The 13,035-nt window shown below is 47.3% G+C and overlaps 1 protein-coding gene across 16 annotated transcripts in view; it reads left to right on the top strand.

The window, feature by feature from the left end:
* ryr3 (ryanodine receptor 3) overlaps window positions 1-13,035 on the top strand; it is a 57,094-nt gene that overhangs the window by 42,120 nt on the left and 1,939 nt on the right. For 5 of the 16 annotated variants that reach the window (XM_029849929.1, XM_029849928.1, XM_029849927.1 and 2 more), the window contains 30 exons: window positions 42-134; window positions 541-708; window positions 827-886; window positions 965-1,099; window positions 1,217-1,329; window positions 2,997-3,378; window positions 4,054-4,166; window positions 4,276-4,327; window positions 4,402-4,458; window positions 4,569-4,668; window positions 4,840-4,919; window positions 5,012-5,088; window positions 5,172-5,245; window positions 5,695-5,709; window positions 6,483-6,563; window positions 6,756-6,844; window positions 6,910-7,038; window positions 7,123-7,227; window positions 7,383-7,464; window positions 7,526-8,933; window positions 9,012-9,174; window positions 9,555-9,641; window positions 9,728-9,919; window positions 9,991-10,121; window positions 10,801-10,843; window positions 10,921-11,048; window positions 11,307-11,367; window positions 11,495-11,641; window positions 12,413-12,547; window positions 12,875-13,031. In XM_029849929.1, coding sequence (XP_029705789.1) covers window positions 42-134; window positions 541-708; window positions 827-886; window positions 965-1,099; window positions 1,217-1,329; window positions 2,997-3,378; window positions 4,054-4,166; window positions 4,276-4,327; window positions 4,402-4,458; window positions 4,569-4,668; window positions 4,840-4,919; window positions 5,012-5,088; window positions 5,172-5,245; window positions 5,695-5,709; window positions 6,483-6,563; window positions 6,756-6,844; window positions 6,910-7,038; window positions 7,123-7,227; window positions 7,383-7,464; window positions 7,526-8,933; window positions 9,012-9,174; window positions 9,555-9,641; window positions 9,728-9,919; window positions 9,991-10,121; window positions 10,801-10,843; window positions 10,921-11,048; window positions 11,307-11,367; window positions 11,495-11,641; window positions 12,413-12,547; window positions 12,875-13,031 — 4,657 coding nt within the window. Of the gene's footprint in view, window positions 1-41; window positions 135-540; window positions 709-826; window positions 887-964; window positions 1,100-1,216; window positions 1,330-1,603; window positions 1,704-2,996; window positions 3,379-4,053; window positions 4,167-4,275; window positions 4,328-4,401; window positions 4,459-4,568; window positions 4,669-4,839; window positions 4,920-5,011; window positions 5,089-5,171; window positions 5,246-5,694; window positions 5,710-6,482; window positions 6,564-6,755; window positions 6,845-6,909; window positions 7,039-7,122; window positions 7,228-7,382; window positions 7,465-7,525; window positions 8,934-9,011; window positions 9,175-9,554; window positions 9,642-9,727; window positions 9,920-9,990; window positions 10,122-10,800; window positions 10,844-10,920; window positions 11,049-11,306; window positions 11,368-11,494; window positions 11,642-12,412; window positions 12,548-12,874; window positions 13,032-13,035 lie in introns of those variants that run through there. The other 11 variants (XM_011612125.2, XM_029849936.1, XM_029849932.1 and 8 more) reach the window with 7 other exon arrangements.

The raw sequence follows: 13,035 nt of genomic DNA, 5'->3' as shown, positions 1-13,035 counted from the left end.
AACATTTAGAACGAGTTCATTTCTTTATCCTGTGTTTGCAGAATTTCAAGCGTGAGGAGCAAAACTTTGTGGTGCAGAATGAGATCAACAATTTGGGCTTCCTGACTGGAGAGGCCAAGACAAAGATGTCCAAGGTAAATGTCTGGACTTTGCATGACTAATTAAAGCTTTTTTTCAGTTTGAGTTCAACACAGTCCTCCTAACTGCTGCCTTTGCCTCCCATAGAAGTGTTAGCTACTCTAGAATAGACTAAGGTTAATCTAAAACTTTAAGACAAGTGACTTCACCAGCTTCCTTTTAGTAACAGAAAAACAAAGATTCATCTCTAAATATCCGTCCACGAATCATTAATACAGCTCGGAAACCCTTTAAAATCTTGTTTTGTGCCCAGAAATCCAGTATTTCAAATGTTTGGTTTGGTTTGCTTCCAAGAAGTTGACGTCGCCGTGCTGACTGGTGTTTTTGCTTCTGACTACAGACGGCGCCGTGAACACGAGGATCCGTGCTGAACGACCTCACAGCCTTTCTTTTTATCTCCAGTCAGGTGGCGACCAGGAGAGGAAGCACAAGCGGCGTCGAGGCGAGTACTACTCCATCCCCACCTCTCTGATCGTAGCTGCTCTGAAGAAGATGCTGCCCATCGGCCTCAACATGTGCACTCCAGGAGACCAGGAGCTCATATCTGTAGCCAAGAAACGCTACAGTCTCGTAAGCTTACAGGGGAAAAAACTAAAAACCTGCTTTGTGGCAAATTGACGTGTTTTACTTGCAAAATCAGCAGACGTAGGGTTGATAGACTTTTGATGGCAGAATTTTCCCATCACAGAAAGACACGGATGATGAGGTGAAGGAGCACTTGCGTCAGAACCTTCACCTCCAGGACAAAGTAAGCCTTCTTTTGCTGTAAAATGTCGTACGCTAACTCTGACACGCTAACAAAAACACGTCCTTATTGTTGCTGCAGTCAGATGACCCAGCGGTCCAGTGGCAGCTGAACCTTTACAGGGACGTTGTGGTGAAATGTGAGGAACCTGTGAACCCCGAACACACAGTGAGCCGAGTACAGAGCATCTCTGCTGCACTCTTCCACCTGGACCTGGTACGAAAGCAAACACAGAGGGAGAAAAACCTCCTTTTTAATGGAAGCAACATGGCCCCATAGGAAATGTCTAAAGTTTTCCCTCCTTTCATATCAAACTTGATGTTTTCCCTCCAGGTGGAACAGCCGCTGAGGAATAAGAAGTGCGTGTGGCAGAAGCTGCTGTCCAAACAAAGGAAACGTGCGGTGGTCGCCTGTTTCCGCATGGCTCCGCTCTACAATCTCCCCAGGTCAGTCTCTCCTACGCCCGCCGCCCCTGCAGCCACTCGGAGCCAAAATGTCAATAACTGGGTATTGACACGGACGTCTTAAAAGTTAAAAAAAAAAAATAAATCCAATAAAACGTTACAGACGTTAACATAAGTAACCGGTCGCGAAGGACGTCTTTTTTTTTTTTTTTTTGCTTCTCTTAATTGTGTTTCCCATGGAAAGTCCTCTTCATCCTCCTAATGATTCTCTTCTCTGTGTTGTTTTCCTGCATAACACTCCCTCATCCTCCCTCAGATACAAAAATAATAATTACTTCCTGAACGGCTATCGGGAGGTTTGGCTGGAAAGGGCGTTCAAAGCCTCCAGCTTTGACCGCCTGTTCTCACTGCTGACGGTAAAGTGAAACTGCGGGGAGAATGCTTCATCAGTTCTATTTCCCCACCCCCCCACCATCGACCGGGCTGTGGACCGATCTCCGCCTAGCAACCGATTGTTTCGACACTGTTGATTCTGATTGGTCAGCTCGAATTGGCTGAAACAAACTCATTTGGCAAGTGGAAACACGGGAGGAAAGAGGGGAAGAAGAAAAGAAGAATTTTGATTTTCCTTAGTTGCTGCACGATTCTTTAAAGACAGTACGAGACAAAGCCCCTTCACTGTTATTTTGTTTTGATGATTTAAAGATTCTATTTTTCATCTGACATTTTTCGAGCAGGGGTGCAGTTTTACATCACATCTGTGGTGGATTTTAAGCAGCAGGGTCCCCGTTATGCTAACATTATGCTATCATTTCTGCCCCTCCAGGCAGCTGAATCGTGGGTCATCGTCCACGTCCATTCGTGCCTCGGTTATTCCAAATGTCTGAAACTTCACTAACGTTACCAAACTCCTACTGCAGTTTTTCCTCTGATCTGCACCCGACTTTGACTGTAGAAGGTCTAAATTTACCTCCCACCTAAATTTATCCCAGTCAGAACTGATGAACAGCTTGTACAGGCTACAAAAATGCTGAAGCGTCATCATTCTGCAGCCAAATTGGCTCAAAAAAGACTCAACTGATTGTTTGAAAATGTAGTTTTGGGTGGCCTCAACATGCTGCTGAGACCATGTTTGAAATGCGATCAATCGATTCCTGATGAGGACTAATACCAGCACCACCACTTTCTCCAGTATAGAAGAAAACAACAGCAAGATAAAGGACCTGGCATCACATGATCTTCACGGCATGCGCCTTATTTTCGCACATAATGGATGGCTTCATGCAGGTTTGGCTAATCGGAGCCGGTTTCCACTCTGTAGTTCTGTAGTTTTTAAAGATGGCCTCGTCTCCATGCCTGTGGTACTCTCATCCGCTCTGTGCACGTCGTCCTGATGTCCACCGGTCTGATGGAAAACTGCACACCTCCCCTAAAGTGTGTCTACTTCTTTAATGGCTTTTATTTTCTTGTAACCTGATAAAAGTAACAGCAGCTATTTTAGAGAACAAATGTGACCAGTCAGAAGAGCCAGTGGATCCCACATTGACCAATCACCATCCTGCCTGAAATGCACTTCCTGTAACCCCCTTTCCTGCTCCTACATCTCTGACTCTCTCTCTCCTGTCTCCTCCAAATACTCACCAGAACCCACCCTAATGCCACTCTACCTCCCTCCCCACCTCCCCTCACCTCCTCCCCCCCTTCCCTAGGCATCGCGCTATCAACTTCTTCATCCCGGCCTATCAGAGACTATGGATAGAGGCAGAGGAGTACTCCTTTGAGGAGAAGCTAGTTCAGGATCTGGCAGTAAGTACTGGGCTCGCCTTGCCCTTGCCCCTTGTGCCCTGCGTTGGCACCTCTCTGCCAGTCCTGTCTGCCGAATGCTTCTTTAGCACCCCGCCTGTCGAGCCTTGCGAGTGCGCCCGGGCAGGGACCTCGCCCAAAGCACCCAGGGGCCCCCGCTGTAGGCGCCCAAAACCCTTCAGACAAAGATCCGTCAGGGGTCAGAGGCTGCATGACCGACTCAGGAGACACAGGGCCATCCCCGGCACTCACAGCTCTAAAAGAGCAGGCTATGGCTTTCTGACAGTGGTAAGGAGGGCCTCTCTGGAGGAGTCACTAGCTGTTTGGCTGTCAGATCTGGATCCGACCCATCAATTGTCTTTTTCGCTGTACTCTGTAAGTCTGTAGTGTGAAGGTGGCGTAGCACATTGTGACATCAGTGGCATGCTCGAGTGCTCCCGTGGTTCATGTGGGATATCTGTGCGCAGATACGCAGCAAATCATCCAGCGTATTCCTGCCAGAACTGCAGATTAGACGCCGTTGTGAATGTGATTGAGCAGGGGGTTTATTTCAGGTTTCTACCGTCAGATCAGTTTGGAGACGCGCGAGCCGCTCTGTCCGGCTCCGCTACCGTGGAGATCATCCCTCACTCATTCCTTCATCGTGCTTCCTGCTCTAACATGCATGTCTGTGTAAATCCAGTCCAGTGCTGTTCCTCAGTTGACGTTTCTCATCCTGTCTGTGCTCAGGGTCACCGGGGCGTGACCCCCCCCCTCCCAAAAACAAAAAAAAAACCATCCGCATGCTGCTATGGGTCAGACGTTACTATGGTGACATGTTTGATGTTTGTGGCAAATGTGTGAGTGAGTGAGTGAGCGTGAATAAAAGAAGGCTGTGGCCGGATGGTGGTTCGAAAGACGGGTGAGTAGTGAGGAGCTGAGATGTGGGCGGAGCTAACTGTCACTGCCTGTGGACCCCTGCAGAAAACCCCCATGAAAATCGTGGAGGAGGAGGAAGAGGAGGTGGCTGAGATCCAGCCAGACCCTCTCCATCAACTCATTCTTCACTTTAGCCACAATGCGCTGACAGAAAGAAGGTGAGAGCGTCTCACCCGGGAAGGGGGGGGTCATTCACCCAGTATGTCTTCAAATTCCAATCTTCTCATTATTGTCTTTATTTGAATGTGCGTTCCTCCCCTTTTTCAGTCATTTGGAAGAAGATCCCTTGTATATTGCATATGCAGATATGATGGCAAAGGTTCGTTCCGTGAATCCATATTTCTTTAAGACCTGCCAAGACTTTGTTTTGAAAGTTGACCTTTGCGCCCTCAGAGCTGTGCAGAGGACGAGGAGGAAGAAGAGGAAGAAGAAAAAGAAAAAACGTTTGAGGTAGGGCGATCGTGGCAGTCAGGAGTTGAGCTTATGGGTGACGGAGTGTGTGTGTGTGTGTGTGTGTGTGTGTGTGTGTGTGTGTGTGTGTGTGTGTGTGTGTTGCTCAGGAAAAAGAGATGGAAAAGCAGAAGATCCTGTACCAGCAGGCGCGGCTGCACGCCCGCGGCGCAGCTGAGATGGTGCTGCAGATGATCAGCGCCACTAAAGGTAACAATCCCCTGACCGCCGCTGTCACCTCCAGGTTTTATTCTTCGTCCTTCTAAAGAAGCAGCGGTTTGTTTTACGCTGCATCGAGCATTTCTGTGCATGTCTGCTGGCATTTCCCTGCTAACCAAGTCGAGTTCTCTTCACTCCGTCCTTTGTTATTCGTTTCATAAGGCCGACTGGGCCCCATGGTGACGTGCACCCTTAAACTTGGAATCTCGATCTTAAATGGAGGCAACGTGCAAGTTCAGCAGGTCTGATTCCAAAACTGTGCGTCTTTAGGGTTTTTTTAGTTTAATACTCCTCTCATTGAGTCACATTCTTGATTTCTCCTCTCATCTCCCAGAAAATGCTTGATTACCTGAAGGAGAAGAGAGATGCGGGATTCTTCAAGAGTCTCTCAGGACTGATGCAGTCTTGCAGGTACCGATGCATCAAATGGAGCAGCTGTGCTGATGGCGTGCGTCTTTGGTTTTCGAGTTTGACTTTTGAGGTTCTTTCCGCAGCGTCCTGGATCTGAATGCATTTGAGAGGCAGAATAAAGCAGAGGGACTTGGAATGGTGACAGAGGAAGGTTCAAGTGAGTAAGCCGACGTCCCCCAGGGCCTCGGGTTTCTATTCAACGCCAGATAGTTGAGATGCTAACCGTGCTAAAGCAATGCTAGTTCCAAAGTCTTCACATCACTAATGCTGTCGTTATAGTAGAGAAAATGACTTTTTAATGGGATTCTTTTGAAAAAAGCGGCCTTTTCACACCAAATGTGTCCATCTATCCATCCTTTCTGTGTTTTAACTATTTGTGTCCCCGTTAACTCAAATCGTAGTCGTTGCTCATTCAGTTACTGTAGCGTTGAGGCCCTCAGGCCCGTCTCAAAACCTCTAAAGCTACTCTTTTAACTGCATGCTGTCACTCGTAGGAGATAATCTTCATATCTCTTGTATTGTAACTCAAATGTCCTCTCTTTTTGCTTATGTCCTCGTGTATCGGTTGTCTCCTTCCTGTCATTAAACAAAAAACACCGATGGCAGTCCACACTCAGCGGGGTAAATAGAAAATTTAGATCGTCCTGATTTGGCTATGCTTCCATCCCGAATGTGTTCCTCCATATTTGTGGTCACGCCCCCTCCTCCCCCCAGACGTCTGTCGGGACACTCTGCATGCTGACTATCTTCAGAATCCATTGCTTGTCATTTGTGTGTAATTTTTTATCACATTTCCTACTAATGCCAGCTCTAGCTCTCCAGTCTATCATTCTGAGCCTGCCAGTGCCTCCTCCCGCCCCCCCCCAGTGGTTGGATGGAATGTTTGTGGACTCTTCCACAGCTTCAGAACAGCTTTGTCTTGCTTTGAGTTTGAGCCATATTTCACAAAGCTGGTTTCTGTCAGACAGATGTCTTAACTTTCACATGGTTACGTTCCCGCTGTAAACGTGTTTCTGGTGGTTTCATCAGCCGGTTGGTTTGGAAGGTGAACTTAGTAACCATGGTTGTACGTTGCTTTTCTTTCCCCGATTGACGCCAATCATCAGGCCAAGCCTGGGCCTGCATGTGAAAGTTACCAGCTTCCTCCAGCTTATGAAAATGCCCCGTTGTACACCGTCGTGGAACTTTTTCAAGCACTTTGGATTCAGTTTTAAATCTGCAATCTAAAGCTCCTGGAGTTGAGCGAGAGAACTGTATTTTGAACATGAGACCTTTGCTGCTTGCTCCATACTGTATGAAATGCTTCTGAGAAGAATTTACCAAACCTTGTGGGGGGGGGGGGGGGGGTGGTCAATGATTAATTCACTATATTGTTTTAAAACTGTTTTTCAAAGGTTCCAAGGTGCTACAGAATGATGAGTTCACAAAAGATCTGTTCCGGTTTTTGCAACTTCTTTGCGAGGGTCACAACGGAGGTGAGTTCCCACTTTGCTCGATAAATTGGGAACTTTTTTCATATCAAAGTTGAGTGTGCCAGTGGCCACCTTATGCTCTGAACTGTAAAAGTCAACTAAGGTGCAGCGAGCAGTATAGATCCAAAGGTAGTGCCGTGTGGAATTCCTTCCTGATTCCCGATCAATATTTAAGACAGCGTTTCCTCCTGTCAGATTTCCAGAACTTCCTGAGAACCCAAACTGGAAACACCACCACGGTGAACATCATCATCAGCACTGTGGACTACCTGCTGCGTCTTCAGGTATATGAAGCGCGAATGCTCTGCAGGACAAACGCGTGCACTCTCACCACCAATGTGTTCTCTAGGAGTCCATCAGCGACTTTTACTGGTACTACTCTGGTAAAGACGTCATCGACGACACGGGAAAGCTGAACTTCTCCAAGGCTCTATCTGTCGCCAAGCAGATATTCAACTCGCTGACGGAGTACATTCAGGTGACGCGGCTGCTCGGGCCACAGCATCGTCTGTCTGGGTCGGAACGTTTGCAGGGAATCATTGTGGTCCATCTTTACCTTCAGGGTCCGTGCATTGGGAACCAGCAGAGTCTGGCTCACAGCAGACTGTGGGACGCAGTGGTGGGCTTCTTGCATGTTTTTGCCAACATGCAGATGAAGCTGTCTCAGGTACAGTCTCTTCAACGCTGGCTCAATGGCCATGAAACTAGCAGCTTCTAAATCAAACAATAAGAGAGAGGATCGTTTCACTTCCGTTTGCGTCATGTAACGAACTATAAAACTAAAATCAAAATTCTGCCGCTGAGACGACAATCTCATTGTAGGACGCCAGTCAGATCGAGTTGCTGAAGGAACTGATGGATTTGCAGAAGGACATGGTGGTCATGTTGCTGTCTCTGCTTGAAGGTAGGAGCTTAAATCCGTCGCCTACGTCAGCGCGGGTCTACAGCCTGTGCTCTCCTCCTAGGTAATGTGGTGAACGGAACAATTGGAAAGCAAATGGTGGACACCCTGGTGGAGTCCTCCAACAACGTGGAGATGATCCTCAAGTTCTTCGACATGTTCCTAAAACTGAAGGATTTGACCACCTCGGACAACTTCCGAGAGTACGACCCCGAGTGCAAAGGTATCATTTCAAAGAAGGAGTTCCAGAAGTCGATGGAGAGCCAGAAGCAGTACAGCCAGTCGGAGATCGAGTTCCTGCTCTCCTGCGCCGAGGCCGACGAGAACGACATGTTCAATTACAAGGAGTTTGTGGAACGGTTCCACGAGCCGGCCAAAGATATCGGCTTCAACGTGGTGGTGCTGCTAACAAACCTGTCGGAGCACATGCCGCACGACTCCAGACTGGCCACCTTCTTGGACCTGGCCGAGAGCGTCCTCAGCTACTTCGAGCCTTACCTGGGCCGCATTGAAATCATGGGCAGCGCCAAGCGGATCGAGAGGGTGTATTTTGAGATCAGCGAGTCGAGCCGTGAGCAGTGGGAGAAGCCGCAGGTCAAAGAGTCCAAGCGGCAGTTCATCTTTGACGTTGTCAACGAAGGCGGCGAAAGTGAGAAGATGGAGATGTTCGTGAACTTCTGTGAGGACACCATTTTTGAAATGCAGCTGGCCTCAAAGATCTCCGAGCCCGACGTCGGGGAGCAGCCCGAGGAGGAGGAAGATGATGGACACAGCATCCTGGGAGACCTGGTTGGAGAGGAAGACGACGCTCTGGAGTCGGCTTCGGCCTTCAGCGCCGCATGTCGATCGGTGAAGAGGAGAATCTCCAAAGTGCGGCATCTTTTCTCCATTAAAAACGTCCGCAAGCAGTTTAAGAAGATCAAGAAGCTGAGCATTAAGGAGATCATCACTGGCTTCTTCTCCTTCTTCTGGATGCTCTTCACCGGGTTCTTCAGGGGCATCTACAGCATCATATTTGGCTTCTTCCACATCATCTGGGCTTCCATGTTTGGCGGCGGCCTGGTCGAAGGAGCCAAGAACATGAAGGTGACGGACATTCTCGGAAACATGCCCGACCCAACCCAGTTCGGTATCCACGGAGATGTGATCGAAGGAGAGAAAGTGGAGGCCCTGGAGTCGTCGGGGAGCCTAGACATCACCATGACACCAGCAGGCGACACAGCAGAGGTGGACGTGATGTTGGAGCTGCTGACGTCACCCAAGAAGGAAGGAGGGAAACACATGGAGCCGGGACTGGGCGACATGTCCGAGCTGAGCTCCGAGACCGCTGCGACTGATCAGAAGAAGGTTCGGAAGCAAAGACGGTTATTTGGAAAACCTGTTTTTCCCTCATTAACTTCATTTCATCCTTCTGGTGGACAGAAAGCAATGAAGACGGAAGAAACTCCAGAGAGCGAGCCGGAAAAAGCAGAGTGAGTAAAACCAAGCCGGCGAATCGAACACTGTCACACAAAACAAAATAAACGCTTATTTGGTTTTTCAAACGGCAGCACCGAGAACCGCGAGAAGGAGGACAAGCCAACGGAGAAGGAGACGAAGGAGACGGTGACGGAGGAGAAGCCCAAGGCCAGATCCAGCCGCCAGAAAGACGAGGCTCCTGCATTCACGTCCAGCGTCTTTGCTCTTCTGGATGTCTATCTGACCAAGCTGCTGGTACGTCCTCTCGTCAGCTTACCCAACATCCTAGTGTTTGATTATGGACTTCCCAAGCCGGCCCAAGATTTGTTCCTCGTCCCGCATAAGAACCAAGAGGACGTTCTATCATAAGCTGTTTAACAATCGATCCAGCAGGGGGCAGCATTGCACCAGATTTTTTTTTTTTTTTTTACTTGTCAAACACCAGAAGACCCAAACGTTCTGGCCGCAGAGCTGCGACTGGACTGTTGCTTAACAACAGCCCCCCTGGCGCAGGTTGGTTAGTTATCATATGTCACCATGGTGATTTGATTGGAAGAAGAAGCCCGGAGGGTTGTGTTATGTGATTTTCTTCATTGCTAGTGAAGCAGAGAGCAGTAACTGGGTTTCCCTTTCAGAACTATCTGGCCCGAAACTTCTACAACTTGCGTTTCCTGGCTCTGTTTGTGTGTTTCGCCATCAACTTCATTCTTCTGTTCTACAAGGTAACTCCATTTTATCTCGTCGGATCTCTTTAGAGCAGATGGCGACGAATGGCCGACGTTCCTGTCATTTTTTTGTCCACCAATAGGTCGCCGGTGACGACACAGATGATGAAAACCGCTGGGGCGGCGACGCTGAGGACGACGAGGACACCTTCTTCGACATGGACGAGTTTGTCCTGCAGGAGAGCACCGGTTACATGTTACCCACCCTGCGCTTCCTGGCTGTGTTCCACACCATCATATCGCTGCTGTGCTTGGTCGGCTACTACTGTCTGAAGGTCAGCGTGTCGCAGGAGCGCAGCCACACATGACGACGCTGGGAGCATTCATGTGAAAACTGTTCCTCCAGGTCCCTGTGGTGGTCTTTAAGAGGGAGAAGGAGATCGCCAGACAGATTGAGTTTGATGGTCTTTATATCACCGAACAGCCATCTGATGATGACATCAAGGGCCAGTGGGACCGACTCGTCATCAATACCCCGTAAGTTGATGCTCACACCAGCCTTAACATGTGGGTCGTCTTAGCACGGACTTGAAAAGCAAATACACTTAAATGTCCATAGATTGTTATGGAATTGTACTGACAATCCCATAAATCCAGTCCAAATCAGGGTCAGCCCTCATTGTTACTGTTTACTTCCTGCTGTGTTGCTACAATGATGATGAAGTCAACAAAACACTTGCCAAGTTCAGTGAATTATTTGTGATTGAATATAATTAAAATAAGGCTTCTATGGGCATAAAAAGGAGAAAATTAACCCCTTCCCCCATGGTGATATCCAAACAACCACAAGCTGCAACAATGAAATCTAACAAGTACAATACATAACAGCACAACTTTAGCAACTTAGCAATCAAGTTTCTTGATTAGTTTAATTTTACTAGGTGGATAAATGCAAATTACACTGATGAGTTATTGTTATTGTAGTTATTGTCCCCTAAAATATGTCTTAACTTAGTGTTTATACAGTTCTTAACCCTTGTGTAATGTTCATATTGTTGTTACTCAGCCAGCGTTTGTGGGTCTGATGGACCCGTTGCATTTTGTGGCTTTTAATGCCTCACAATCAAACACCTTTATGTTAAAATACTGAGCAGATGTTCACTATTTTCTGACTGTTCTCAAACTGTACGTTTTTCCTATCTCCTCTCCTCCACAGATCGTTCCCCAATAACTACTGGGACAAGTTCATCAAGCGTAAGGTCAGTCTGTGGAGTATCGGCACCTCAGTAAGGACCCGCCACCTCTGCGTCCATCTCACCTGTCTTCTAATCTCCAGGTGATCAACAAGTACGGCGATCTGTACGGAGCGGAACGCATCGCAGAGCTCCTGGGCCTGGACAAGAGCGCTCTGGATTTTGATCCCACCGTGGAGACGGTGGAGAAGGAGGCTTCACTTGTCTCTTGGTTGTCATTTTGAAAAGTTTCCCAATTCCCTGTCACATCAAAGATGTTATTTCAGTCACGGTCGACGCAATTGGATAAAAAGTATTAGTATTGTTAATAAAGACTCTGGAATTTAGTCCCATTTAAAAGTGATCCGATACGTTTAGGATGGTTTTGCTCAATAATAATAGATTAATATCGATGACTCCACCAGAGAATCGTGTTCCGAGTTTGCTGCTCTAAATTTAAATTCTTTCATTTTTGTTCTGTCGTGAACAGGCTGAGCTCCATCGATACCAAGTACCACACCTGGAAACTCGGCGTAGTTCTGACTGACAATGTAAATTTTACATTCTTCTTTCCCAGTTCTGTAGGATAGTTCTTGTACCCTTTTATCGGTGTCCATTAAAAAGCGAAATTTGATTTTATTAGTGGAAGCAACTGAATCTCTTTTCTTCTTGCTGCAGAACTTTCTGTATCTGATCTGGTACACCACCATGTCTATTTTTGGACACTTTAACAACTTTTTCTTCGCTGCCCACCTGCTGGACATCGCCATGGGCTTCAAGACCCTCCGCACCATCCTGTCCTCAGTCACTCACAACGGCAAACAGGTGTGTCCACCAGCAGGGGGAGCCAGAGTGCAGGGGGGAAAAAACAGCCAGTAATGTGGAAAATTAGGGTTTTTAATTGTGATCGATTTGTATGATGTCACATATTTTGGCCAACATCTAAAATAATAAAATAGGTTGTTATTCAGCCGACAGGTTTATAACAGTAATAATAATATCCACCCTTTCTGTTCCTGATTCATTTCCATCACTCCCCCTCGAAATAAGCATCTTTCTCAGGTTTATTAAACTAGTCGAGGACTGAGCGCTCATCGTTGCATCAGGGACACTCAGTTATTCTTTAAAAATGACCACAAAAAAACGTATTATTAACCAACTTGAGGCAGAATTGGATTTGCTAAATGTTGCACTGCCTCTTTCTTGGACTAAATATTCTCGCTACCATCTGTCTCGGGTGGAGGAGTCGTCTTGAGCCAGTTCTGCTTTTTTTGGCAGCAGTAACGAGATTTTAAAAAGAAATGTTTCTGATGTTATTCACGAGGGCAGCATCTCTTAAGAGCGCAAATGTTTAACTGATTTATTAGAGTGGGATTTCTCAATAAATGTGCTCGCCTTCTGCTATATATTTATAATTTCAGCATAATACAAAGACCACAGACATGTGAGTAATAACATGATTTAGAACTTGATTTTTAAATGTAAATCAGCAGCCAGGCTTTATGTTGCAGATTGAGGCAGTTGTGTTTCCAGGGCTATTTCCAGGGATATTCCAGGGGAGGTGGAATATCTTAACGGTGCCGTCTCTGCTTCCAGCTGGTGCTGACCGTGGGCCTCCTGGCCGTGGTCGTCTACCTCTACACTGTGGTGGCGTTCAACTTCTTCAGGAAGTTCTACAACAAAAGCGAGGACGAGGACGAGCCTGACATGAAGTGCGATGACATGATGACCGTAAGTCCGCTTGCCCTTTCAGAAAAAGGCCAAATATCTGATTAGGTGGATATTTTTTTGAACAAAAATGCAGCCTTCATCATACAAGGGAAAGTAATCCTGAGAGCTTTATAAAAAAAAAAGTCAAGAGGAAAAGACTCTGTCCTTTAAAGAGAATACAAAGGAACCAGGTAAGCTACATTAAAACGCAGGACGGTGGATCTGAGTCACGGTGTTTGTGCGAGACGACTGATGAAAGAAGTTGATTTTCCTCTGTCCAGAATCCCATTAGGCGGCTTTTGATGCGACCGGAGGTCTGAGTGACTTGTGCCGCTTGTTTCTTGGCAGTGCTATTTGTTCCACATGTACGTGGGCGTGAGAGCTGGAGGTGGAATCGGAGACGAGTTGGAGGACCCGGCAGGAGACCCCTATGAGCTCTATCGCATCCTCTTCGACATCACTTTCTTCTTCTTCGTCATCGTCATCCTGCTGGCCATCATTCAGGGTGG

Source organism: Takifugu rubripes, chromosome 16 (assembly GCF_901000725.2).
Source record: "Takifugu rubripes chromosome 16, fTakRub1.2, whole genome shotgun sequence".
NCBI lineage: Eukaryota > Metazoa > Chordata > Actinopteri > Tetraodontiformes > Tetraodontidae > Takifugu > Takifugu rubripes.
The sequence above is the reverse complement of the archived record's forward strand: the minus strand, read 5'-3'. Positions and strand labels throughout refer to the sequence as shown.